Source organism: Pholcus phalangioides, unplaced genomic scaffold, assembly GCF_987345545.1.
Source record: "Pholcus phalangioides strain wild (caught in Gottingen) unplaced genomic scaffold, Ppha-v1.0 ptg000013l_1, whole genome shotgun sequence".
In the NCBI taxonomy this organism is placed as follows: Eukaryota; Metazoa; Arthropoda; class Arachnida; order Araneae; family Pholcidae; genus Pholcus; species Pholcus phalangioides.
This window is the reverse complement of record NW_028301606.1, coordinates 19,211,024-19,237,953: the sequence shown is the minus strand read 5'-3', so window position 1 is coordinate 19,237,953 and position 26,930 is coordinate 19,211,024. Positions and strand designations below refer to the sequence as shown.

Below are 26,930 nucleotides of genomic sequence, written 5' to 3'. Positions count from 1 at the left end.
ATGGAAATCTCTTTATACAAATGGAAAACGAATATAATAATAAAACAATCATTAGCACATTAAATTGTGTTAGTAATGTTGTTTTATTACTCACGTATTTTCAACCACCATTGTTACTCCAGGTTCTTGAGGTATCGTAATGGGAACATTGTCATCCTTAGTTATAACTAACGAAAAAGAAAATTTTCCATTACATCTGAGCAGTAAAACAGATTTAGTTACAAGGAAGCAGAAATGACAGAAAATTTGCTATACTACACACGCAACTGCTAAAAACTTTGGCTCTTGTGTTCCGTTTTTCACGCATCATTTTTAGAGAAGGAAAGATTTGAAGCATATAATTATACTACTACTAAGCCACAGACATGTACCTTGTTCACATTCCTCTGAGAAAAGAGAATGAAACTTTCTAACGAATTGGTACATGTTGTGAACCAATGTAATGCTAGTTATGTGTAGTGTTATCATCTGCCATTAGTTCTAACTACGAGTGAAATGCAATGATTGGGTAATTATACCGTTTTAAGCCTGTTGCTCTCTGTGGGCAAGACTTTTTAACGGAGAGATATGATTACATTTTGTTTTTTTTTCTTTTGTTTTAACATTTCGTGGCATTAATCTTCTGTGCGTTGTTATGCCATGAAATATGATAGTATATATACACAGCACATCCCTTTTGTTTTTCATCCCATATTGATTTGTGTGTATTTTATAATGTCAGTAATTATATAACATACGTATTTTTAAACAATGGAAAAAGCGTTGACCCCGAATCATAGGGATCGATATATAGGGACTGGTAGAAGCATTTTCTGATGAATATTTGTTCAAATAATACATAGAATCAATAATCAGATACATGGAAGTTAAAGTATACTTTAACTTAATTTATACTTGCCATCAATAGTCTCGCAGATAGTGGCAGTTCTTCCAGTAAATTTTATCGATCCAACTACTCCGTAAATATCTAATTCGCAACAAATCAGATAAGCTCCAGTCATAGTGCTCATGGTGTGTATGAAATGATTAATATCTTTCTTGTCGGTAATACCCAATTTTTCTTTGAAACATCCAGCTATGCCACTCAATTGCCTAATTATCAATGGAAGGTGGAAGGGAAAGTAATTTGTGAGAAATACAATATGTGTGAAATATAATATGAAAATATATATATGCATGTATATGTTAATGCCAAAGCCCGAAATCGGTCAATTCGCGACGGGCCCAGCCACTTCGTGAATTGGTCAATTCCGTTAAATATTGGCCTTGTCCGAAATTAGAGCATTGGCCGGCCAGTTCGCGAAGTTGCTGATGTGGCGGTGCTGTCGGCAAGAGTGCGTGGGTGTTGGCACTCCAATATCATAAATCTGTCAACACCAAGATGCCAGCCAACACATCGTTTGCGTGAGCGCACTTTTTAATTACCTCACTTTTCGCTGTTCGAGAGAGAAGGCTTTCTCAGCTGTGATTGTCAGAGGACAGCTGTGATTACACCACATGGTCTCTTTGAATACATGACCTTTGGCCTAGTAACGCTGCACAAACATTCCAACGATTCGTTGACAGTATCCTCTCGGGCCAACGGCCATACCATGCTGAAAACACCGGTTCTCGTCCGATTACCGAAGTTAAGCAGCATCGGGCGCGGTTAGTACTTGGGAGGGTGACCACCTGGGAACACCGCGTGCTGTTGGCATCACTTTTAGGCTCGAGTGGCGCCGTGGTAAGATGCTCGTCTTCCACTATGAAGGTTACCATCAAGGTACATGGGTTCGAATCCGGGCATAGAACGTTAGAAGCAAGTTCTTTACCTACCGAGCTTAGGACGACCACCGATAGATGGAACCTTTATTTCCCACCCAACTCCTCTATTTGGAAATTGCCGTATGGCGATATATGGGCGGAGTTGGTATGCGGTAAAGTCTTGGAGGAGAAATAAAGTAGAGTGAGGGAAACCCTATTTTTCGGGTGCAGACAGTAAAGGTCACGTGTGGGTCAGTGTTTTGCTGACTTTTGCTCACGGGGGGGGGGGGTCAAAAATGGCTGAAAATCTGATTACATAATACTTGAATGGCCCCCCCAATTCCTGAAATGTTGAAAATAAACCGCTCCTTTATTAGGTACTTGTACTGATAGTTGTTTTTACCTTTCTTATAGTTTTCATTGCCTGGTCCAGCAGCAGAACTTACGAAAGCTCAAAAATGGAAAAATATCCACAAGAATTTGTAGCCTTTGCCTTACCGTTAGTTTTATTCAAGCAAGGCTTATAACATCATGAGGAAGACATTCAAAAAATGCTTGTCATACCCATCGGCAATGCAAAAGTGGTATCAGATGGCCAACCTGATGAATGAATGTTTGAAATCTGTTCAAGAGACTGGTGTGGAAGTAGTGTCTATGACTATTGATGGCACCAGCTGTAATTTTGCAACAACCAAAAAATATGGAGCCATAATATGGAACATGAAACAATATTTCAAGCATTTATTTATTCGCAGCATTGTTCCATACATCATATTTATTCCCATCGTGTTTATGCATCGTATTCCCAGCATAGTGTTTATACATCATGTTTATTTGCAGCAATGTGTTTATACATCATGTTTATTTGCAGCAATGTGTTTATACATCATGTTTATTTGCAGCAATGTGTTTATACATCATGTTTATTTGCAGCAATGTGTTTATACATCATGTTTATTTGCAGCAATGTGTTTATACATCATGTTTATTTGCAGCAATGTGTTTATACATCAGTTATTTGCATCATATATCATCAAAACTATTGAATAAACAATTTGATGTTTGTTTGACTTTTGAAAATTTTTGAGTTGAATTTTGAACAGATGATTATATTTGTGAAATTTAAAAGTTGGTGCCACACGCACACAATATCTAATAAAGTGTTCTTCACTGTGTTTGCTTTATATCACTCTTGAGGTTTTATGTTTCATAAGTATTCAAAGTTTACTTAATGTAACTTAATCTTTGTAAATGTTTTAATTTAACTTTCCATTCAACTTTTTAACCAATACAAACTAATTAACAGTATCCACTTAAAATAATTTAACATTGTGATTGGGGGAAATCTCATATGTAACAAAAAAAGGAAAAAATATTTACGGGACAAAAACATTATTGTAAATTAGGATAGGATTTTTAACTACTGAAAAATTATTTTGAAAACCAGTAAACTTAAAATAATTTCTTTCAGACATTCTGAATTTTCATCAATTTGTTCTAGAATTTTCATTAAATCCAAAATATTTTTCAATTCCGAAATTATCTTTTTATTAATTCTAGAATTAATCGTCTTTCATAGTTTTCATCCATTTTCTGAAGATACTCTGCATACCACGGCAAAAAACTCCGCGGACTAAGTGTGCGATTATGAACTCGCCAAATTACGAAGCGCGTAAGATAACCGCCAAACATGACAACTTTGCTTATATAAGTCACGTGGTATACTCTGAGCACCTGTTCGGAAGAGCGCGTGAATGGGCTTTCGCCCTCTACTTTATTTCTCCTCGATGGGTAAAGTAGTATCCTCTCGGATCTCGACTTCTGCTATGTTTACTTAGATGACATTCTTGTTGCGTCAGCTGAAGAGAAGTCACATGATCTTGAGGTTTTGATCAAGCGAATACGGTTTAGTTCTCAATCCTGACAAATGCCAATTTTGGACTCAAAGAAATCCAATTTTTAGGCCATTTTGTGTCAGAAAGGGGCATTTCCCCGTTGCCGGATCGTGTTACTGTACTTTTGGACTATCAAATTCCGTGACACAATCGACGAGCTGCGACGATTTCTGGCACTAATAAATTTTTATCATCGTTTCATGAAAAGCGCTGCCTCTATGCAAGCATGTTTACATGATCTAGTTAAAGGCAAGCGAAAACAGGATAAAACAAAAATCGACTGGTCTGCGGATGTAAAATCTGCATTCGAGTCATGCAAGGAAATGATTTCCGATGCTACTCTATTGGCTCATCCTGTTCCAAGTGTGCAACTCCTAGTTGTCGACGCATCTGATTTCCCTGATGTTAGACATGATAAAAACGTGTTCAAATCGAAGATTTCCCATGTCCCAATCGGTAATTTCGCAGATGGATAATGTACCATTCATGAGGTTCTGTCCCCGGGATTAAAGTAGCTAGTACCAGAGAAGTGAAGGGTTTTTTTTCTTCTTAAAAGAAGACAAGATTTCTTCTTACAAGTAGGTAAGTACATTCTGTAACTCGGAAGGAAATTCCTTCAGATTAGAAGTGATAAATGACCAAAACATGACAAATTGCTTGAAAATTCCTAAAATATGACCGATTGCGCAAAAAAAGCTTGAAATATGACCAATAGTTTGAAAATGACCATAATATGACATGTCATAAAAATACGAGCCCTACTTACCATAGAAATTTGAAAGTTACAGAGCTAAGATCGAATGAAGTCGAGAGTTCTCTTCATTAGATGTTATAACAATCTACAGAAAACCACGAACGATGTTATAACTCGCGTAAAATATTAAATTTTAATACCTGCGAACCCGAGGACACAGTTTTGCCGTTAGATTGCTTTTACTGTTGGAATATTTTGACTTATATTTGCTGTGCTGCCAGGTGGCGCTATTTAGCTGTGCGGACCATTACAGTGCCAATGTATTTTTACTATAAAGTTTTCGTTATTATTAAAATTTTCACTGGTTTCTGGGGGGGGGGGGAGAGCTAAACATGGAGATATCACCTACATACAATATATGATGTATAAATAAGTTCGCTTTGTCTGCATTTTTCCAGGTTTTTGTTTGCACACCGTATGCCATATCCGAATCATTTCCTAGGCTGAGTCTTTTTTTTTTATGTATATATGTATGTCATATCCATAGTGTATGTTTCAAACGGGATATGAAATAATAGAGGTAAACATATATGGGAATTAATGGACCAAAAATCTGGGATTTCTGTATGTAATAGCTAGGGTATGTTCATGGGCGGAGATACGGGGCAGCGTCAAAGGTGGAGTCGACTGATCTAATGTATATATGTATGTATGAATTGACATTATCATCATCATCGTCAATCCAAGTCAATTCCACCTATGGGTATGTTATAAGTGTACTCGACTGTATCTAAAATGTTCACGTTATCTGAATACTTTTTTACATTGAAAGTGTGTTTCTATGATCAACGGTTCAAAAGGTAATGGAATGGGTGTGTGAGGATATGGCTCTTGACGCCGTATATATACACACTGTATATAATATATCTCACTCAATCATGCAAATCTCAGAATTTTATTCATGTAGTTGTAAATTTAGAACAATATGAAACTGATTCCAATATATATACAGCATACGTACGATGTCGGTGTCCAGGGCAATGTAGTATCCAACACAAAGAAGTTATCCAAGCACTCCTGAAAGTTTTCCACGGTCAACACATTGTCAAAGTCTCTGCCTTTCGGAACTTGGAAATAAATAGCAAAAAAGAAAACTTTTATAGAAAATGTTTAGAAATGAATGATCGCTCTAAAATTACATCACATGTATACGTTACGGTAAATGCGATAAATCCGGTTATTATGCATAATAAACGGATAATTATGCACAATCACTGAGCATTTTGGTAAGTTTCATAAATTTCCTTAAATTAATCACTTTTACTGGCGATTAGCCGTAAAAACGATGTCGTTGGCAAATTTGATAATTACTAGAAAAATCATCACTTTCTACGGTGATTATGCATGATACTCAGGGGTCGCGTCGTAATCTTGGTAAACATGATAACAATCGTACTTTACATGATAATTCATACATGTATTGTATCATATATCAGGTGACGATGGCAAAATTTGTTATCATTATATCGAGGTCTGACTATATTCATCACCCATGCTTGACTCATTTGGCATTGTTTTCATATTTATCAAATTCACCAATTACAGTAGGGTATTATGCATAATCATAGATAAAGGCGATACTTTTCATGTATTCATCAAATTTACAGCCGAGGCACTTGGTTTCATGCATAATCGCACCGGTAAAAATGATAGTATTTTTTTAGTATCTGCCAAATTTACCAACGACGCTTGGATATTATACATATTCGCCGGTAAAAGTGATGATAAATTTATCAAACTCACCAAGACGATTACTAAGTATGCATAATAACCAATTTACCTATGTACCGCAATATATATATGCATGGATCCTAATGTATTTAATGGTGTCAAATTTAATGCATGTTTAGCGCTCGAAAAATGCTGTCACCTGACTTCGACAAATTAAACTTATCCCTACCTCAAAGCAGAGAATAAGATGAAGTTGAGATGCACATTTTTCACAACCGGTGTCATTGTTTGGTTTTCTTGGTGATGTGTAGGCAGTGCTGCTGTGGTTGTCGAGTGGTCATAGTGACGAACTCGCATCGCGAAGACTCGGGTTCGAATTCTACCGCAGTGGAGGTCGACTGAAGTTGGTTTTTTGTGGTTCCCAACTTCAAGGCACGAATGCGAGCCGATATCCCGTTAAAAAGTATCACCACAGAGAGCAGTTCGTATCTACAACGGTACGAATATTACACTCTATTCATAGTTCGAAATACAGATGGCAGCAATGTAACAAGTATTACACAGAAACAAAATTCCCTTTAGGTTTACAACCCATCCGTGATCTGTTTAAGAGAAGGAGGTAAGTAGGGGGTTCTTTCAGTAAAAATCATAACTTTCAACTGAAATCTAAACTTTTCACGGATCGTGAGAATCAAGCCGAGAAGCGTGGACGGGGCCCAGGCCACGGTAAAAGGCTCACTGGAGTCGCCAAGCCGATGGGGGATATGTGGCCCAGCACCTGGGTTGGCCACTTAGGGTGGAAGAGCTCACCCGAGCCAACAAGCCTGGAAAAGTAGACATGGACCAGGGCCTGGCCACGGTAGAGGGTTCACTGGAACCGCCAAACCGAGAGGCGAGATGTGCCAAAACATCTGGGCTCACCACACGAACCACCAAGCCGAGAAGTAAGACCTGACCTAGGCACGGTGAACAACAAAGGGTTCACTAGAGCTACAAAGTCATAGACTTGTGACTGATGAATATGCTGAATATTTACTACTTGTAACTTTTAAATTTTGTAACTTTTTTTTAATGTGTCTTATTGTTATGCATTCAATACATTTATACATGCATATTATATAAAGCACCCGACAACACCGTCCAGCCCTTCATCCGAGGGAACGGATGAAATTGACAATTGTCGATAGAGCCTGGGCGGTGCACGGTATGAAATGAAAATGAAATGGTTCCAGAGAATCCGAAAAAAAAATGCGTATTTACCTGTTTTGTTCCTAATTTCGTCGAAAAGTATTTCGAACGCCTCCAAGAAATTCTTGCGGTCATTACGGAAGCAAATCCTGTGCTCCACGTGCTTCAGGCATTTATTCATCTCGTACATGAATCTGAAAAACCACCAGGAAAAAAAAAATGGCCTTAACATTTCTTAACCACTTGCCCGTGTCAGTCATGGGCAACCGTTTTTTCCCGAAATTGACATTACGTACATCGTAATCTTTGTTTCTAGAGGGTGCTTACAAAAAAGTAAACACTCAGCTTACCTAAACGCTATGACTTCATGTAAAAGTAATATAATGATACATAGATACATAATCTCAGAGGCGACTCGTGGTCGAATGTTCTCGGGGGGGGTTCGAAACAGAATTTCATTCCAAGAATACCACTAGTCAATTTTCACAAATATGATATTTGTTATTTTTTTATTCTAATTAATTAGTTAATTTTGTGTATTGAAATTTTATTTTTAATATTTACTTTCCGGACACAAGTCCATTTCACTTTCAAGGCCCCGAGTCAGGTCCGGCTGTTCATGTACGGCCCCTTTCAGTGCACGCGAGCTCCAAATGAAGATTGAGAGATTCGTTGCCTTTGTAGTCTAGTGCGTTCACCCGGAAAGCTAAAGGACGTGGGTTCGATTCCCCGCAAAGGCAGTTGAATTTTCTCTCTTTCCGAAAATTCATATTCGCAACAGCTAGTTGTTCAAAACCTTCGCATCAAACTCATGTCTAGAAATTCTCCTGGGAGGCACGTGCCTTCATTACTAGCCACCCTGCATAATCTTGTAACCTAAGGGGCCATTCAAGTATTACGTAAGCAGATTTTCAACAGTTTTTGACCCCCCCCCCTTGTCAGCAAAAGTCAGCAAAACACTGCCCCCCCCCCGTCAGCAAAATTCCGTCAGCACCTTAGAATATTTCATATCTTCAAAAAGGGGTGGTTGATGACGTAAGGAACCTTCAAACCCCCCTTCCCCCCCTTGTCATCAAAAGTCAGCAAATCCGAAACCCCCCTCCCACCCCCCTCGATGCTGACTTAATACTTGAATGACCCCTAATTACATAGGCACATAATCTAGTTCAGATACATAGTCTATCTAAAACTATATTATTCAATTATAAGCAAAAAAAAACGCAAGCAAGAGCTTTTCAAAAAAAAAAAAAATTAATTTGAAAAAAAAAGGTACTAAGTGAATCTCAAAATTTTAAGATTTTTAATTAAAAAATTAAGTACAATTTTCTATACTTGTACGTTATTAATAGCCATAGACATACGAATACAATGAAAAAAAAAAAACCTGAAATTTTCTGTGCAGAAATAAATTAAAAACCCATCAGGCAAGTGGTTAATGAAGTCTCAGCCGATTAAGTAGTTTTTTTTTTCTCCAAAATTTCGTGATCAGGAGATTCCAATGAATTTTTATAAGCAATTTTGTTTTATCTTTCGAGTTAGACTTTCATTGCAGAGAATGATATACAATGTCCTATCAGTAGTACAGTATTTAAAAATTCTTAGAGATAATTTGCCATTTAAGTGAGTTAAAATACAGTAAAACTCCTCTTGAAACGGCCTTTATTTCAGCACTAACATGTACGGGTGCTGTTTTCGGAACGGTTTATGGTACGAACTTTTGTTCAGATTAAAATCCCATTCTATTTTTCATCCTTCACATATTACCCTATAACGAGGAATGTTTGTTGTTATGAAAAACAAGATGAAGACAATCGTAGTTTCTATGGACAGTGTATTATATTTTTCTGATAGCTTTTAGGCTTTTTGTGGAAATTGGATTCATTTTTTTGTTTCCACATTTTAGATATTTAATCGAAATTCGTTATAACGACCCCCTTGTTTCTCGAAAAACAGAAATTTTCACGGATGAATAGGAAAAATATTTTTTTCGAGAGAACGCAATATTTTAAAAGAATAAAAAATTTTAATATTCTTTATTTTCTTTTTATAATTTAAACAGTTGCAATGGAAATGCATCAGGTTAAGAAGCAATTAAATTCAAATCATTCATTACATGCACAAAACCTATATATCGAATTTTCCAATATCAGGGGTCAAGGTCGAACACAATTTTGGCAAACGAAAAACACGGTTTTTGTAATTTTTTAGAAAAAAAAAATGGTATGGACGGAATTGAGTTCGGACGATGAATTGGGTTGAATGGCCTTTGTTGGTCACTATATTGGATGAAAAATAACATTCGATGAGTAAGTAAAAAAATTGGCAATTGTCGTATCGGTTATTATAATAACTATAAGAAGTTTTCTTTTGTTTTTCTGCCTATATATATATATTACGGTAAAAAAAAAAAACCCCAAGAGAGTATACTTAGGTTTTACCAAGATGAGTTAGTAAAAGCCCGAAATACGCTTGTAAATGCCTTCATTTTGGTTTTATACCAATTCAACTTCATTTGGACTTATACCCAATTTTAATGAATCAATTTATCATAATAAACTTGTTAGTTCCTGTCAGTTAGTAATTAATAAATAATTATAATTAATAAATAATAAATTAATTAATCACTATATATTTATTAGTTATGACGCTAATTAAGAACCAGGAAATTATAAATTCATGTTGGTTGATTAATTCTTTGTTGATTATTAATTAATAATAATTGAAACAAAAAAATTAATCAAAATTTACTGTAAATTACAGTTATTTATAATATGATTATTAATTGATAAGCATCGGGAACTGATATATTCTCATGATGGTCAATTGATTCATTGAAAACAGGCTTCTAGTGTTCGAAGTCAATTGATTAATTATTTATCTCTGAACAATTTGAACTTTAAATCAATTAATTTATGAATTCATGAGAATTATCCCTTACTTAGCATCAGAAACTCATATGTTCATGGTGGATAACTAATTCAATTTAATTATCAATTTATTTTAAATAATCAATAATTATTAATAATTAATGAAGTCGGAAACTAAAAATTTCATGACGGTTATTTGATTTGTCAAAAAACAGTTTCGACTTGGTAAAAGTCCGAAATCAAAGCATTTACCAGCGTATTTCGGTCTTTTACCAACTCGCCTTGGTTCAAGGTTAAAACCTATGTTTTACCACTCTTCGGGCCTTTACCGTAACATATATGTACTGACATGTTATTATCTAGGAAGATGTTTTAATTCTTCTTCCAAGCCTTGTTTTTAATAGATCACATCGCATCACACAGTGAACGTAGACCCGAGCACTCTAGTCCTTGGCGTGCCTCAAATCTACATTTTTACACCCGTCTAGATAGCCGATACATAAAAATGGAATATTTTTGAGCTCGTACATCCTGAAACTATTTCTTCGCACCTGCAGAGATACGTTCTAGTCAAGCACCATGTCATAAGTGAATACAAGAGGGAGGGGGAAGCTGAATATTACATAATATATTGTAATTACCTTGAAAACACCGTTTTTACTCGGTTTCGTGGTAATGCCTCTGCTCCACATTTCTCGATAGATTCCTTCCATTTGTCCATGGTGAAATCCTTGCACGTAATATCATAAACTATGACAAAAACAAAATCACAACTTCATTATTATGAATTAAACAGAAAAAAACCTTTAAATTTTAAGAACTGTATTAACTGTATAAGGACTTATTGGACACTGTATGGAATTTACGACGTGACTAAACGAAGGCTTTCGTACGTACCATCCTTTGGACAAATAGTCTCATTCACATGATCAAATAAATCGAAACATGTGTCATAGAAAGCAAACATCAGATGTTGCATAAGAAATTTGCTGACGAAATCACATTGATGGAATGCATTGCGAACACACCCTGTATTAGCAGAAGTTGGTCTGAAAAAAAACAAAAAAACAATCGCGAATATCTTGTATTATTTTACAACGATATCTGAACATATTACAGTAATTGAATCCACTTAACCCTTTGTGGTACAGAGGTATTTTCAGTACTTTATTTGTACTTTATAGTTCGTATTTTCTAGTGGCTCCCAGCAATTACAATTGCAGGAAAGCTTCTAGATGTTAGCTTTCGTGTTTTATAAGGTAGTTTTGTATTTACAAACTACCCAAAACAAACGTAAACGCTTACAACTAGGTGTCTTCCTATAATCGTAAGGGGCCGTTATAACAACGAAGTATTTTTTTAAGTACTTTTCAAGTACACTTGAAATACTGTTTATTTTAAATACTTCCACACTGTGTTTTCCTGATATCGATTCCGCCTCGACGCAGGACCGCAAAGGGTTAATCAAATCCATCTGAAAACAAGAAGAACGTTATCAAAAAGTTCTTGTTGTTTCTGATTGTCAGAAATGGAAAGGTGGACAGTAAATTCCACGTGCCGCGCGTTAGTATTCAACATCATTTTCATGAGTATTTAGCAACTTTCGCTAATATGTCTTCAGCTGAGTAATAGTGAAAATCGGGGGAGGGGGGGGGAGTGTCCTAAGAATGTATGTCTCATCTAAGAACGATTCCCCATTAAGATGGTTATACAGGTAATGCAAGATGCGATAATTTGTTCACGCATGTAAGTATTGATGAACCGGGCTCTCTAATGGATTTCGTTTCAACAGATATTGCTTTTTTGTTTCCCAAGAAACCACCTTTTGCAAAAGAAACATCGCAAATACGACATGTATAGTCAGTCCACCAAGAACGAGATGCAGATTGGCTACGTCACGTTGGACGATTCCATTGTTTTCTTTTAGGTGAAATTAACAGGACTGACGATTCCAGCGACTCCGAATATACCGCTTCAGAACCAAGACCAAAAATTCCTAGCCAGCATCCCATGATCACAAGAGTCAGGAGTAAAGAAAGATCAATCCTGGCAGTCCTTCCTCCCCTCGGAGATACCCTCTACATCCCAATTACAGCATCCAGATGTAAATGTACAGTACGCACAACTTTTAACCGAACGATGGCGATATCTTGGGTTCTATTTATTCTAAAAAGGGAAAAAGAAAAGAGTAGCATTCTTCTTCGTTTAAGATCTTCCAATAAGTGTATTAAGGTAATTTTTTCTAAGGACTAGATCCAACTTTTGAAAGTTCAATGGTAACGCCATTTTTTCTTCCATATTTGGATTGAGTATCTCAAAAAATGCCAAGTACCAAATTTCATCAATTTCGAATGAACAGTTAGTGAAACTGTTCATTCAGTTAGTGAAAAACGAGCGTCGTAATGTTAAAGTCCATTGAGATGGACATTGGGTCTCGATGGTTGCAAAACTCGTGAAATGTTGTTTTCGATTTCAAAGGGTAAAATACTGTAAAATATACTAGTAACCGCAATGTAAATTGAAAAATAGTCGTGTCTGATTGCGGGCTTCATGACCTTTCATATAAGAGCCCTGTCAAAGCATGGATTCACTAGGACGTGGCCTGGGGGCTGGGCCTTTTGATGCTCGAGGAGCTTCATGACCTTTCATAGCAATTAGTATCAGTTATAAGAGAACTGAATGGGATCCATTGGAGGGGGCCCATGATGTTGTCAATATAGCTTCGTCCATACGGGGGTGGGGGAGCTGATCGACCTCTGGCCTGGGAGCCCGGCACGAATCTTACTGGTTTTTTTTCCTCGCACTAACTTATAAAGGAAGGCTTATAATTGGAAGGGTCCCTCCAAGAATAGTTTATAGGGATCGAAAATGCGTGGGCCATGAGTTTATTGATATGAAATTTCTGTTCGGTGACACCACTTTTTAACGTGTCAATATTTGGTGCATCCGATTGGTTATACAAGTTGTGCACGAAATCAGTGACACATTCCATAATTTATATATTTATATAAAATCAACTAGTTTAGGAGAGGGCATTGAAATTAACATATTGCTACAGATTTTTTTTCTAGAAAATGAAACAAAGTTCAAAATTTCATGCATAGATCACACTCTACCGTTTATAATTAGCTAAAATTAATATATTTGAGATGAATCATGAGAAGAATCGATACTTTATTACGTATAATCGATACTGCAGATCATGTTAGCAAATGCCTGAATTAAGCCTGAAATAAAGCAAATTTAAGATACCACTTGGCTGGCCTACAAATGGTATATTCGTCAAAGTGTAACAGTGCTTAGTGAAAAGCGAGTCATAATTCAAATGCGAATTGTTACTGTTTGTCAAAATTTTACTTTTGTTGTTTACATGTTTTGAGGTAAAAAGAAACTTTTTGCAACTTCTTTTAACACCCGAGAAATAATGCTCGACCATTACACTGCAAACATCACTGTAAGATGTCAGTTTGTTGATTTTATATTGATTTTTTAAAATAAGCCATGGACTTTTGGCGCACCCTGTACATTACACATATCCGCTGAAATGTCTTGCTAATTTTCCAATCATACTTTTTTTTAAATTCTTTGCCATAGAATCGGTTTTCAATGAAGATATAATTAAAATGCTGTGGAAGCAAGAAGTTTTACTACCTTTTTATGACAGGATGAACAAATTTGCTGTGGGTATTTGAAGGTTATGTCCATTGAGATGGACACTGGGTCTGAAAAAGGGTTATCTAACCTCAAGTAGAGTATAATTGACCATTATTATTTTTATCTGCATTATCATATTCATAAAGCATTAATTACATCATTATTAACATGTTGTCTTCAGCATCTTACTTGTCATTTATTCACAGAATTTATCTATCACGCGTGGCCAGATTCTTGCCACGCTTTAGACCGCCAGGCCTTTCGTAAGCCGTTGTAATAGCCCTGACGGCAGATCTCGTCGAAAATATGAATGAAATGCTTGAACAACCACGAGTACGAGATACAAAATGTGTATCAATATTAATTAAAGGCTAATAAATTGAACGATACATACTTTTTAGCAGTAGGCAAATCACCTTCGACGAGAAATTCAAATAAGGTGTCTTTCATACCTTCGTCACACTCAGCCAGTTTCTTCATTGAAGATACGAAACATTGTTTGGCTCTTTTCACAACATCGACTGGAAAGAAAGACAATAAAAATAAATAAGTACATGATGCAGATTTTATATGAAATCCTTAAGTTACTGTTTGTTGGGGAAAACTAATCCGTTCTGCAGGAGATAATAAATTTAAGTTGTTCTAGTTTTACCTAGAACTTCTTCAAATATCCGAATGACTCATCCGTCATCTTTGAGGGGAAAAAAATGCGACGTCAGTGATATCGTTATAGCCAATCGCTGCTCTATATCCTGCTTATTTTTCAAGATTTCTAAGGCATCACACTTAGAGCGAAACACAGGGACGCCGGAAGTCAAAAATGTTTGGTATTGCTCGAGTAATGAACATAATGTTCACTTGGATATGTATGAAGACCATACGTCACACATTCAACTGTCCCGTTTTTGGTAAATCTCCACTCGCCTGAACTTAGGGAGGATGAGCAATATTTGAATGATGATTGGATGATTGGTGTTGCTTTAGCAATATGAGCATATATGTTCCGGCGTCCTTGGTGAAACAGCTGTTGTTCAAATGTTTTACCACCTGGCTGATGGGAAGATGAATTCGGGAAAGAAAATTCAACTGCCTCTATGTGAAATTGAGCCCACGTCCTTTCGCAAAGCAGGCGAGTGCGCTAGACCAACGACACTACAAAAGCAATGATACTCATTTCTTGCAACAAACATGCACTCGAAGGGACTGTACATGGACGGTCGGGCCCAACTCGAATAAAAGTTCGCATACACCTACAATTGTGCCACCAGATGGTGACTTCTCTGAAATGATATCACTCTCTCCTCTGGTGACAAAAATGCCAGTATATGAGCTATTACGTGAGTTAGATCTGACTGTTGATGTACGATCCCGTTCAGTGCATATAACCCCTTTGCATTCCTATGTCGAAGTAGAATCGACATCAGGAAAAAAGAATAAAAGGCACTTCGTTCATATAACAGCCCGTTACGATTACAGGAAGGCCCCTAGATGCTAATTTCTGTGATTTTCTGTGGATAGGTGCAGATCACAATAGCTGATAGCCTATAAATCCTAAAAGCTAACATCTAGGGTCTAATAATGACGATTGCATGGAGCAGCTAGAAAGTAAAAACTATGAAATACCAATAACGTGCCCGAAAAATCCTCTTGAGAACAAAGGGTTAACATTCCTTTTGGAGAATTTCAAACGAATTGCTGCTTCCTTTTATAGGCTCAAATAGGCCTTTGCTATCTTCACTTCCATATTTCACTTCATTTTTGAATGATAGAACGCACATCACAGTTGTGTGGTGTAACTCTTAGCCACCTATGTATTGTTCTTCTAATTTCCTAGTAGATAAGAGCACCGTAAGATAAAGTTGAATTCTAGTCCCCCCACCCCATAGTGTTTGGTAGAAAATGTTCTTCTAAATAGCATAAACCTTGAAGGCTTTCATCATTCTTCTAAATTACACAAAAACTGAGATACCTTCGTTGAAAAATTACATAGTACTAACATGACAAAATCGTATTTCATCTAATAATTTGAGGGCATCGAGGGTTTTATCAATAGTCGAGTTTTGATACAGTTCAAACATTCGCGTTCATTTTAGATAGGTATAGTCACCTTTACTTACCGTGTTGCAAAACAGCAAAAAATAAATAAAATAAGTAAATAAAATAATCAAATATATAATATATGCTTAATCTAACCCAGCGGTTCTCAACCGGAGCTCCACGAAGCCCTTGGGGCTCCATGTGAACTCCTCAGGGGCTCCGCGGCAGCTCCAGAAATTACAAAAAAAAAACAAAAAAAAAACAACAGTAAATTCGGAAAAAATAATTATATGTATTTTTGAATAATAATAACAAATCAGTAACTTTGATGAATGAATGAAAAATAGTCCTACGGGGCCCCTGCACAGAAATTATACACCAGAAAGGGCTCCCCGAGTCAAAACAGGTTGAGAACCGCTGCTCTAACCCGACAGTGTACTCTTATGCAAATTTCTCCAACGGTATTTTACTTGATATACATGTAAAATAATATAACATCTATATGAATTGTTCGAAAAATTCTGTGGACCGGCAGTTGGAAACCAGTGTTCTTTATATTGCAAAAAGGGAAATAAAAGAAAAATTCATTCTCACATGATTTTCTTATCTCATCGGTGTTTTCTTCAATCTGGTGAGCTATCGCCAAAGTAACATCTTGAACAAGTTTAAAAATGTCAATGTTGTTCGGCTTACAATAACTATGTCCATGCTCCAGTAGGCAATCAGTTAACAGTTTTCTGCATCTGAAAGTCATTCAAAAATTTATTATTTTAGCTCTCGAAGATCAAATCTTAATCATAAATTAAATTTGAAACTATATATCATCAATAGTGAATTATATATATTTTTAAATAGGACCAACTGTGCACACAAATCAGTTTTCATACTTAGTCATAACATGCATATAATTTGGGTAGTCAGATATCTCGATTTGTTGAAAGGTACGTCACTCTCAAATTTCAAGTTCTTCTGGAAGAACGTAGTGGAAAATAATTTGTCATAAATACGTATTTAGTGAACGTTTATGAAAATTAGTGATAATTGGCAAAAACTGACTAGAAGATGGTCCGGTTCAATCGTAATGAAATCTGGTCCTAATTAGGCTGACCATATTTTTCTGGAAAAAATTCGGACAATTAAGATCCTATAACCAGAAAAATACACGGGATCACCAGTTGTCACCAAAATACGGTCAAAGGAAAGCAAAATTTGCCAATTACTGATAAAGTCATCGAAAAATTGCCAGTAGTGAAAAATGAAAGGCTACGGGAAACAGCAGTGAATTAACATAGATTGCACCAAAAAAAAAAAACACGTTCATCATGACAAACATATGAGATTGTAATAATTATCGTAACATAACTCATATAAGTTGGGAAAATAATTTTAATTCTTGCCTTCAGTAAGGAATAAAAATTCAAGTTTGCTTCGTTGAAAATACTGGAAAAAAACCGAACCATTTTTTTTTACAAATGAGTCAGGACGACTAGGAACACGGGAAAATATGAGAATGTCCTAAGAAATGTTTCACGGTCACTCCAGTCATAATGGATTTTCGGTTCTAAAATGTAAAACGTAGGGGAAAAAAAAAACTTATTGCAATGCAAATGAAGTCTCTTACTCATTCCAAGTTTTACACGAGTCACTATTCGTTGTTAATTTGTCATATGTACAATTCTTCAACTCTTCTATAAATTTGTCAACATCATCTTTTGTACAAGGTTTCACTGCAAAAAAAAAGAGAAAAAAGAGATGACATTCTTCTTTTAGCTTGTTGAATATATTGTATGTATTATATATATATATATATATATATATATATATATATATATATTTATAATACAGTGAAAAATCTCGATGTAACGATACTTTTCGGACTAAGAAAAAATATCGTTGTAGTGGGATTATCGTTAAATTAAGGGTAACAGTTTAATATTAGAGTATAGACATTTCTAAACGAGACTGAAAAATATCGTTGTATAACAAGAGTCTTTTTTTTTTAACTCACGGCCCGTGGACCATATTAAAAGTTGGATAAAAGTCCTTTTATAAAACTTAGGAAAAACAACCAATAATCGTATCAATAAAAATTCGCTCCGATGTAACTAATGCGCTTATTGGTGGCATTTTTCAAGTTTTATAAAAGAAACTTTATTAAACTTTTATAGTGTAATCCCGGTATAAGATTCCCCCTCTTCATTGAATTAGATGCAGCTCCAGCGACAAATGTGTTCGTGTTGAAATATGGTAGTTTTATATAACGCAAATTGTCCTAAACGTTATTAATTATGCACAGTTTATGTTGTATTTCATGTATGCCGAGTTTTTTGTTATACAACGCCATCTGTGAATGCAATTTTGAACTCCTTTTTGAATTTATCAACAAAATAAAACAAAAACCCTAGGTCATGGTAAGTATTTTAGAGCTAACTGTGTGTGTGTACCTTTTTATGTAAACTGGTACTTTTAACTGATTTTTAAAATGTGGCTAGGACTTTTTGCTCAACCTGTACATATATCAAAGTGTTTTTAGTCGACGTTCAAGCAAAAGTCACAAGTCCACTGGAATGTTTTGACAAACACTAATTCAGTTAATTAGAATTTACAAAATTATTTCATGATATGAACGTCGGTTATGGAACCATCAGTAAACCAACTGTGGGAGTTAGAAATCTTTGAAATACTTTTTACTGTTTTCCACAGCGACTTAAATGTTTAAATTGACAAAATTTCTAACCTGGACTCAAGTGACTTCCACTCGACAATACATACATATTTTAACTGTTAACTGTGCCCAATCCCAAAAAAAAGAAAAAGAAAATCCAAATAGAAAAATTTGTGCCTCTCTCACGTATCGAAGACATTTAAAACTTTATAATTGAATGAACATTTGCATAGATATCGGTGGTGAAATAATTGATTTCTGCCACTTTTTTACGTCTCAAAACAATTTCGGAACTTCAAAAAAAATTTCAACCTTTGATATTTCGGTGAAATTTCATGCACCACAAAAATATAAATTTTCCATCCCGGATATTTTGTATATAACAACGCATAACAATGAAATTGCGTCCGACATGGATGTGACATGCATTTTGGTGTGAGCACGAACACCATGGAAAAGTTTTATCGGCTTTTGTTTTCGAGATACAGTATTACCATGTTAATGCCATCAGCATGTAATTTTAATGTTAAAATAGTGCTCTACGAGCATTTTTATATGCTGAAAAATTTGCAAGGAAAATTGTCAAACTCTATGCTTGCTGACTACTGTTGGACTATTGTAAGAGATGTGCTCCTTATATTCTCTGTGAAGGCGCAATGCAAAAGGAAATACGTGAAAAAGCCGCTACACACTACTCTGACGTGACGTGGTACCAAGTAACGTCAGAGTAGTGTGTAGCGGCCTTTAGACACCGATTAATGAACTATTATGCGTGCGTTTCTATGTACTTGAATTGTGTTTTTATGTGTTGTTTTATAATGTTGCGCCTCTACACAGGGTGCTCTGTAAGTCCTAATTCGGTCTTTCTCTCGTTCGTTGTAGAAGTATGTTATTTAAAAATGTTCAAAATGTGTCCAAGAATTACCCTATACAAGTTTTGAGAGTGAAACTAGTGTTTCAAAAAATAAGGAGATCTAAATTTTTATACGGTCCCCCTATCCACAAACTTACGATTAAAAAGTTAATGCCTTGTTTTTTCTGCGCCCAACAAAACAAATTCCATAGGCAGCATTCATGTTCAGTTCCAAACTGCAGTATTCGCCGAGATATTTTAATTCAAAAGTGGAGAAAAGTTGGAAAGAATAGTATCAATGAGGGAAAAGAAGGGTTACCCGTTAGTTTATGGTGCCCTTTCCTAACTTTGCTCCAATTTCCAATTTTTCAAATATCTCGGAGAATGTTGCAGTTAAAAACACTGGATTTTTATTGTTGGGCTCAGAAGAGACACGGCTACAACTTTCTGAATTTTATATGCCAAGGTGTCCGTATAAAAATTTAGACTTTTTTATTTTGAGACGCAATTTTTACTCTTGAAACTGATACAGGATGATTCTTGAACACATTTTGAGCATTTTTAAAAGTGGAACCATACATCTACGACGAACGGTTAATAAGACGAGCGCCGAATTAGAGCTTACAGAACACTGTATATATTGGTCTAGTTTCTATGCATTGTGTTGTTGTTTTTTTTTGTACATTTAATTTGTTTTCAATATACATACTTATGTTGCGTTTCAATGCAATGTATTGAATTTTATATGTGTATAAAATACGATTTCCGAAAAAATTGTAGCCAATCCAGCTTTTTTTTAATCGTAAAATCGTGTTCACACAGGACACCGAATTACATAAGAAATATAGCTAAATTGCGATTTTTGGTTCGGACGGGGAAACTTTGCAAAAATTTATTGTTCAGTGTAATCAATGAGTGAGCTTACATCTGTCAGACTTGGAACTATACCCTTGACAAAGTTCTTAGTTGTGTTCCCGGAAATCCAAAACTACTTTAAGAATTATTTTTTTAATCTAATGACTTAAGACTAGTCCAAAAAATAATTTACGTGAAAACATCAATTTTCAACTCACATTCTACTGCATAGCATGTCGTTAATTTACTAGCTGAAATACAAGGTATATTAATTATGAAAAATTATCATTTACTATAGTAACATAAATTCTCATTAAAAAATGAAAAAATACTTGAAATATATGTTGAAAAATTTACAAAAAATGGCTCGTTTTATGAGAAAAACGGGAAATATCCATTAATTGTTTACAAAAAACCGTTTGCGAAATACTCAAGCGTGCCTTCATCATCATTATTCATCAATCTCGCTGATACAGAATCATCCCTATTCTGATTTTCGGTAACTTATTATACATAGAAGAGTAGATGCCAACTTTTTCCAAGAATATGAAGAAGTCACCAAACGAATAACGCAAATACACGAAAAGTATACGAACTCCTAATGCATTATCGACACCGATGTGTGTCGTCCTAGGAAAAGATATTTAACCATTTATCAAGCTGACCGTGGAGCACACTTGGATTTTTGAATACCAAATAATTTCCAATAAATTTTGCAAGCATCCAATCAGGACGCTGCATTAGTCTTACAGGTAGATCTTCAGCTTCATTCTGACCACGACGTTTGAAGGGAACAGACGCACTTTTTTTCCGCTGAGCAACCGAGAGTCAAGATTTGTTTAATAGGAGTTGCGATATAGTTCCAGAATTCGTGAAATGGGAGTTAATTATAGGAGTTATTCCGGACTTTGTTTGGAAAAATTCATTTAATCAGAGTTCATTATATCCTTTGTGATAAGATGCCTGTACTCTCACAGTAGCAAAGAGAGTAAGTGCATCGTCAAATTTAAGTAGACAAAATTTTTCTGTCGTGAAAAATTTAAATAATCGCTAAATTCGTATAGAAAATAAACATATAAAAATATCGTCTTTTTATTGAACAGGCTAAAGGAAACTAAAGGTAAATTACAAAAAAACAAAGTAATATGTTATATTGAAAATTTAAAAATTTGAAATTTTTGCGTATTCCTTTTTCAACTAAATTCAGAATTTCCCATAGAAAGAAAAGAACATATTATTGTTATTATTCCGGTTTTTTTTGTACTATATGTGTATCTTCACTTGGGGATGTTCGAGCCAGTCACAGGTGGACGCTCAGCTATAATATATATATTATTATATTATATATATATTCTTTACTTCTAATACAGTAAATCTCGACCTTTTTTGACTCGCGGAGCCCTTTGAGGCATATAATTTCCATGGGGGAGCCCCATAGGAACATTTTTTATTTATTCATCGAAGTTACTTATTTATTTTCATTATGTAAAAATATTTATAATTATTATTTTTTCAAACTTACTGGTTTTCTTTAGGTTATTTTCCTAGAGCGGTCCTAGCCGCGGAGCCTCAGGGGAGTGCACACGGAGTCCCAAGGGCTCCGCGGAGCACCGGTCGAGAACCGCTGCTCTAATACACGTATCTTCAATGTAATACAAGAGAATCCTCTTCTCGTTCTTTTCGCCCTCGCAAACATTCTCTGGTATTCTTTAGCAGTGTTTCTTAACTGGGGGTGCGGGAGATCATTTTTTGGGGTGCTTGATGGAATAAAATTAACACGTTGACTGATTATTCAGGAATATTGAAATGATGATAAAAATTAAATTTTTTCAATTCTTAAAAACTATGAATCATTCATACCATTATTTCGACATCTCATCTCTAGGTTTTCACTTGCAGAAATGTGTCGCGCGAGATTTGAGTTGCAAAAAGTTTCTTTTTCGATTAGCGATCGTACTTGTTTTCCGATTCGGTTGAGGAAAAAATACCATTATTTACCTATACTATTTCGCGGGTTGTTTACACTGGTGCATCGTGCAATCGGCATGTGGTGCTTAGATTTGATACTTTCGTGAACATGACATAGGAAAAAATTCAAAAAATTTAGTCAAGTGTCAAAGAAACGTTAATTTATAGTTGTTACGGCTAGAATCAATAAGTGAAGAATTATTCAATGTATCTTTTTTTCCAAATCTCAAAAACTGTTAAAAAGTAGTAACTTTTTTTAGTTTGGTTTTTGAATTAATTAAAAATTATATATATAAAGCAAAAATTAAATATTAGCCCCAGTTGGAAAATGCATTAATCAATAAGTCAAAGAATTCACTGAAATTTATTACTGGATAATTAATGTAATTAATTTCAGGAAAAAACTGAATTTTCTCTGAATTATAGTGTAATGACACTACAAAAGTTTGATAAAAGTTCGTTTAAAAAAATTGAAAAATGCAACCAATAGACCGATCAGTTAAGTTCGCTCGAATGTAACACATGTGTTTATTGGTTACATTTTTCAAGTTTTATAAAATAATTTTTATCAACGTTTTATAGTGTAGTACCAGCCTAAGACAGAATTGTGATGTGAATATTTCTAAGCACAGACATTCGAAAGTCTCACTCCTCCCCTTTTTTTCTACTTGCAAAGTCTTTGATATCTCCTGAAGTTTTTCTCTTGGAACATCGATGTTTTGGATGTTTTTAGATAGGATTTTTCGAACATTGGATGTGTTTTCGGAATTTTTCTTTCATATTTTTTCCGAAAAGACTTTTCAAAATCTTTTGAAAATATTTCAAGATATTTTTCCCATCTACTGCTTGTGATCGAACTGAAGGCATCTTTATACCCATATTCTATGGGGCTCTAGATTAAACCACCAAAGAATGGCTCTAGGCTGCCTATGGGCACTGAATTAGGGGTGAAGGAGAAAAATAATAAAAATTGCGAAAAAATAGTTTTTATGCAGGAATTTCAAACTAAAGATGCGGGCGGCCCGCATCTTTAGTGCTCGTGTGAAAGGGTATGCGGACCCGCATCCGCTCAGTGTGTGGGCCTTGGTCGTCACGCAGTTGGCACCTTAAATATCAACCCGACCCCGATGCTGATAATATCGTATTCACGTCATAAAATGACCTTTATCGCATAATATTTTTGTGATAGTACTTCTCTACAACTCACACGTTCCTATTTTTCAGGTATTTGATCCCCGAAATAACAAAAGTTCGCTCTCCCGAGTGCAAAATCAAAGTTTAAACATAAAACCCTTTTTAGTTGTAAATCATTGGGAAATGGGAGCTGATTACCAAGGAATAAAAATCGTGATATATATTGTAATTTTGGATATACAGTACCTACGTGTGTTGTTTTCCCATTTATTTATTTTCTCCTAATAGGAATATCTTCCCATAGGTATTTAGTATACTTTAATGTTTGATTTTTTTCTTAATTAATAGATTGAGCTCTAATTATTGCACAGGTATGAATGCATTTGAATCACCTTTGAGCGACGCATAGTCAGTTCTAAGATACCCAAGTTTACACTTTACCACACATTGCTAAAAATAGATAAGCGAAAAATTCATTCACAAACGTTATAAATAAAAAATAATGAGGATAAAATTACTTACGCGTGCTTGTAGGAAGAGTCGTGGGAATCGTGGTATGAATAGCTGTGGAAGTCGTGGTAAGAATAGTTGTGGGAGTCGTGGTAGGAGGAGTTGTGTGAGTTGTTTCAGGAGTTGTGTGAGTTGTTTCAGGAGTTATGTGAGTTGTTTCAGGAGTTGTATGAGCTGTTTCAGGAGTTATGTGAGTTGTGGCAGGAGTTGTATGAGTTGTCGCAGGACTTGTGTGAGTGGTCGCAGGAGTTGTGTGAGTTGTTGCAGGAGTCGTATGAGTCGTGGCAGGAGTTGTATGAGTCGTAGCAGGAGGAGGAGAAATCGTAGGAGTCGTGGCACGAGGAGAAGTACTAGTTCGGTGAATGACTGAAAAAAAATTGATGAATGGTCTTCATTCAAACTAGCAATTATAAATATTGCTAACATTGCTAAAAAAATAGAGAGAGAGAAAGAAAACAAAGTTGCCAAAGATGCTGATTCTTAAACTTGTATTGGTTTCGTCGAATTGGCTCTAGTTTTTGTAAATAATACATATTTTCCGGGTGTTAATGTAATCTTAAGCCACTTATTTTATGCAAAATGTGTTTACTTTTATTTTTCGAATTATTTTCCGATTTTATCACTATATTGTCGCATTATTAAATTTACATCATTAGACATCAGTAGTCTAAACGTATCCATTGATCTTGAGAGGGTGAACTTCCTACTTAGACAAAAAAGCGTGCATAGCATGAAGTAACCTGTTTCATTTTGCTTGTGGAATAGTAAGGCACATAGAGATCATTGAAAAATAATTGAAATTGCATTTAAGAAAAATGCTCACTGTAGGAAGGGATGATATTTTTACAGAGCGCTGGGTTGATAGAAAAAATATAACTCTCCCACCACTGTATATGGAACTTGGCTTAGAGTAAAGCAATTCGTTTGGTCACTCAATAAAAGTAAGAGCGCTTCCTTTTGTAAAACATTTCCTGGAGTGAACAATAAGAAGCTGCGAACAGGGATTTTTGGTGGTCCTAAAACTCATAAACTTTTTAAAGACTACATTTTTAGAATCTTTGATTGATAATGACTCTTCCGCTTGGCAAGGCCGTCTAAGGAGCGTCATGGGTCCCCGGGCGAAATGATTTTTCTGAGCCCCTACCTAGAGCCAATTTTCGAAAAATTGAACTACTTCTCGTTTTTCTAAGAAAAACTTCTCAGAAAAACGAGAAGTAGTTTAATTCCTTACCCATAGCCCCCACAAGGCCGGGGCTGAGAGGGCTCGGAGACAATTCTCCCCATTTTTTGCTTTTTAACGTTATAAATGAACTATAGAAGGACCCGTGAGAAGTCTGACCGGGGGGGGGGGGAATCCCAGCCTAGGGGGCCCTACTCCTGGATGAGGGGGGCCATGCCAGGACCATCTTAAGGGCATCATGGGCCCTCGGACCAAGTGATTTTTCTGAGACCCTACCTGGAAAATTCTCGAAAAATCAACTACTTCCCGTTTTTCTGAGGCCCTCTTCTCTTGAGACCCCCAGGTCGTGCCCGGGTGGGGCGGCTGATTTAAAAACATCCGACGGTACGTCAGGCCAGTATCTTATCACCCTGTGCTACCGTGCCACCCCCCCCCCCTCCCCCGTATGAGGAGCCTGCATGTGCTTAGAGTCAGATTGCTGCTAAAAAAGCTTTCCTTTGCAAGACTTCCAATGCCCTCAACATAAATTCCAATGAGTGGTTTTCCTTGAATTAATTGATCTAGGTCTGTGTGCCTCTCTCATTTTGTTATTTTCGGTAGACTAGATGCAATGCAACGTCATAGTCATTTAAACGACGCGTTCAATGTTTTTCACTAAGGACCAGAGAAGACTAAGTAGACAGAACTTTCAGATACCACCAGACCAAAGTTTTGTGTTGATAAAACTATTTGATTTTATGCATAGCATACCCTCTTATGGAGCAACAAGAGTGGTAGCACGGATACCTATTAAAAAGTATAGTTTACGGCCAAAAAGACAAGCATCAGCTGTTTCACCGACACCTAATAAAAATATAATTTACGGCCAAGGAGACAAGTGTCAGACTGTTCACTACTGGCGGGTGTGAATGGAATGGAGGCGCTGGTCTTATAGACACCAATTTATATCTTATTTCGGCGCGATTGCTTATATTGAAAATCAATGAGATTGGAATATTCCAGATTGAATAAATTCAATTCTAGATTCTATCATATACAAGACAAGATTTTTGTGCGATTGTCTACATAAGCACAATGGTATGAATACGGACTGATTAATTGTAGACGATGTTACGATTACAATTTTTATTCCAGATTCTTTATTGTATATATGAAATATCGTTGTTTGTTATTTTCACATAAATTAATATATTTCTGGATACACCCATCCTTCGGGAACGATTAGATATCTCTCTGAGATGGAAAGCGGGGTGTGTTGGATCCTTCAATATTCAACGGGCATAGCATAAATGCAATATTTTCCCATTGTCTCCCTGTATGTGGGTCAAAGTCGGTTAAAGTAACGATACTCTAAGACTGCGGACACATAGGGAGAGCGGGTATCGTGGAATCGTAGGATAATATGAAATATTCTGGGCATAATCTAATTTCAGGAATGATCAACAAGTAAAACAGTGACAAAGTACTTTGAAATGGCCCCCGTGGTACTCTATAGGCAGTTTCACTCGATTTTCACCGTCATTAATTTGAAGTCATTAGGCACTATTCGAATAGTTCACAACAAATAATTTAGATAACTTGCCTGAATGGATTTGTGGAAATTGAAAAATAAATCTACTCCTATACCACAGCGGACAAGCGAAGTTTCCACCCGTTTTCGAGAGGGAGGGGCGGGGGAACCTGAGCATCGCCGACTAAACTGCCCGAGAGGGAGTGTTTATGTAGAATGATATGTCCACTGACACCCTATCTTTGTCGTCGCTCGAACTACTGAGTGGCTATATTTGCCTTTAAATAGCTATTTGGTGTTTCCATTTTTTGTATTTTGAGCGAATATCCTCGGATGTAATTTTCTATACTGTGACATTAAACAACAGTAAAACAGTTGACAGTTTTTTTGATTCCCAAAGCGTGTGCTTATTTTGCTTCGTTATTAATCCGGCCTTGACAAGATGA

At 35.9% G+C, this 26,930-nt stretch overlaps 1 protein-coding gene and 1 non-coding gene across 2 annotated transcripts in view; one reads left to right on the top strand and one right to left on the bottom strand.

Annotated features, from left to right (window-relative positions):
• Window positions 1–878: 878 nt before the first annotated feature.
• Window positions 879–26,930, bottom strand: part of LOC149078731 (uncharacterized) — a 146,881-nt gene continuing 120,829 nt past the window's right edge. The window contains exons 46-54 of the mRNA XM_089240455.1: window positions 23,807–24,160; window positions 17,431–17,536; window positions 16,404–16,552; window positions 14,167–14,293; window positions 11,016–11,167; window positions 10,760–10,868; window positions 7,324–7,445; window positions 5,354–5,459; window positions 879–1,092 (exon numbers count right to left, since the gene is read on the bottom strand). Coding sequence (XP_089096581.1) covers window positions 879–1,092; window positions 5,354–5,459; window positions 7,324–7,445; window positions 10,760–10,868; window positions 11,016–11,167; window positions 14,167–14,293; window positions 16,404–16,552; window positions 17,431–17,536; window positions 23,807–24,160 — 1,439 coding nt within the window. The remainder of the gene's footprint in view (window positions 1,093–5,353; window positions 5,460–7,323; window positions 7,446–10,759; window positions 10,869–11,015; window positions 11,168–14,166; window positions 14,294–16,403; window positions 16,553–17,430; window positions 17,537–23,806; window positions 24,161–26,930) is intronic.
• On the top strand, window positions 1,578–1,696 carry LOC149078732 (5S ribosomal RNA). The gene has a single exon (XR_016193883.1). It is a non-coding gene; the product is annotated as a 5S ribosomal RNA (ribosomal RNA).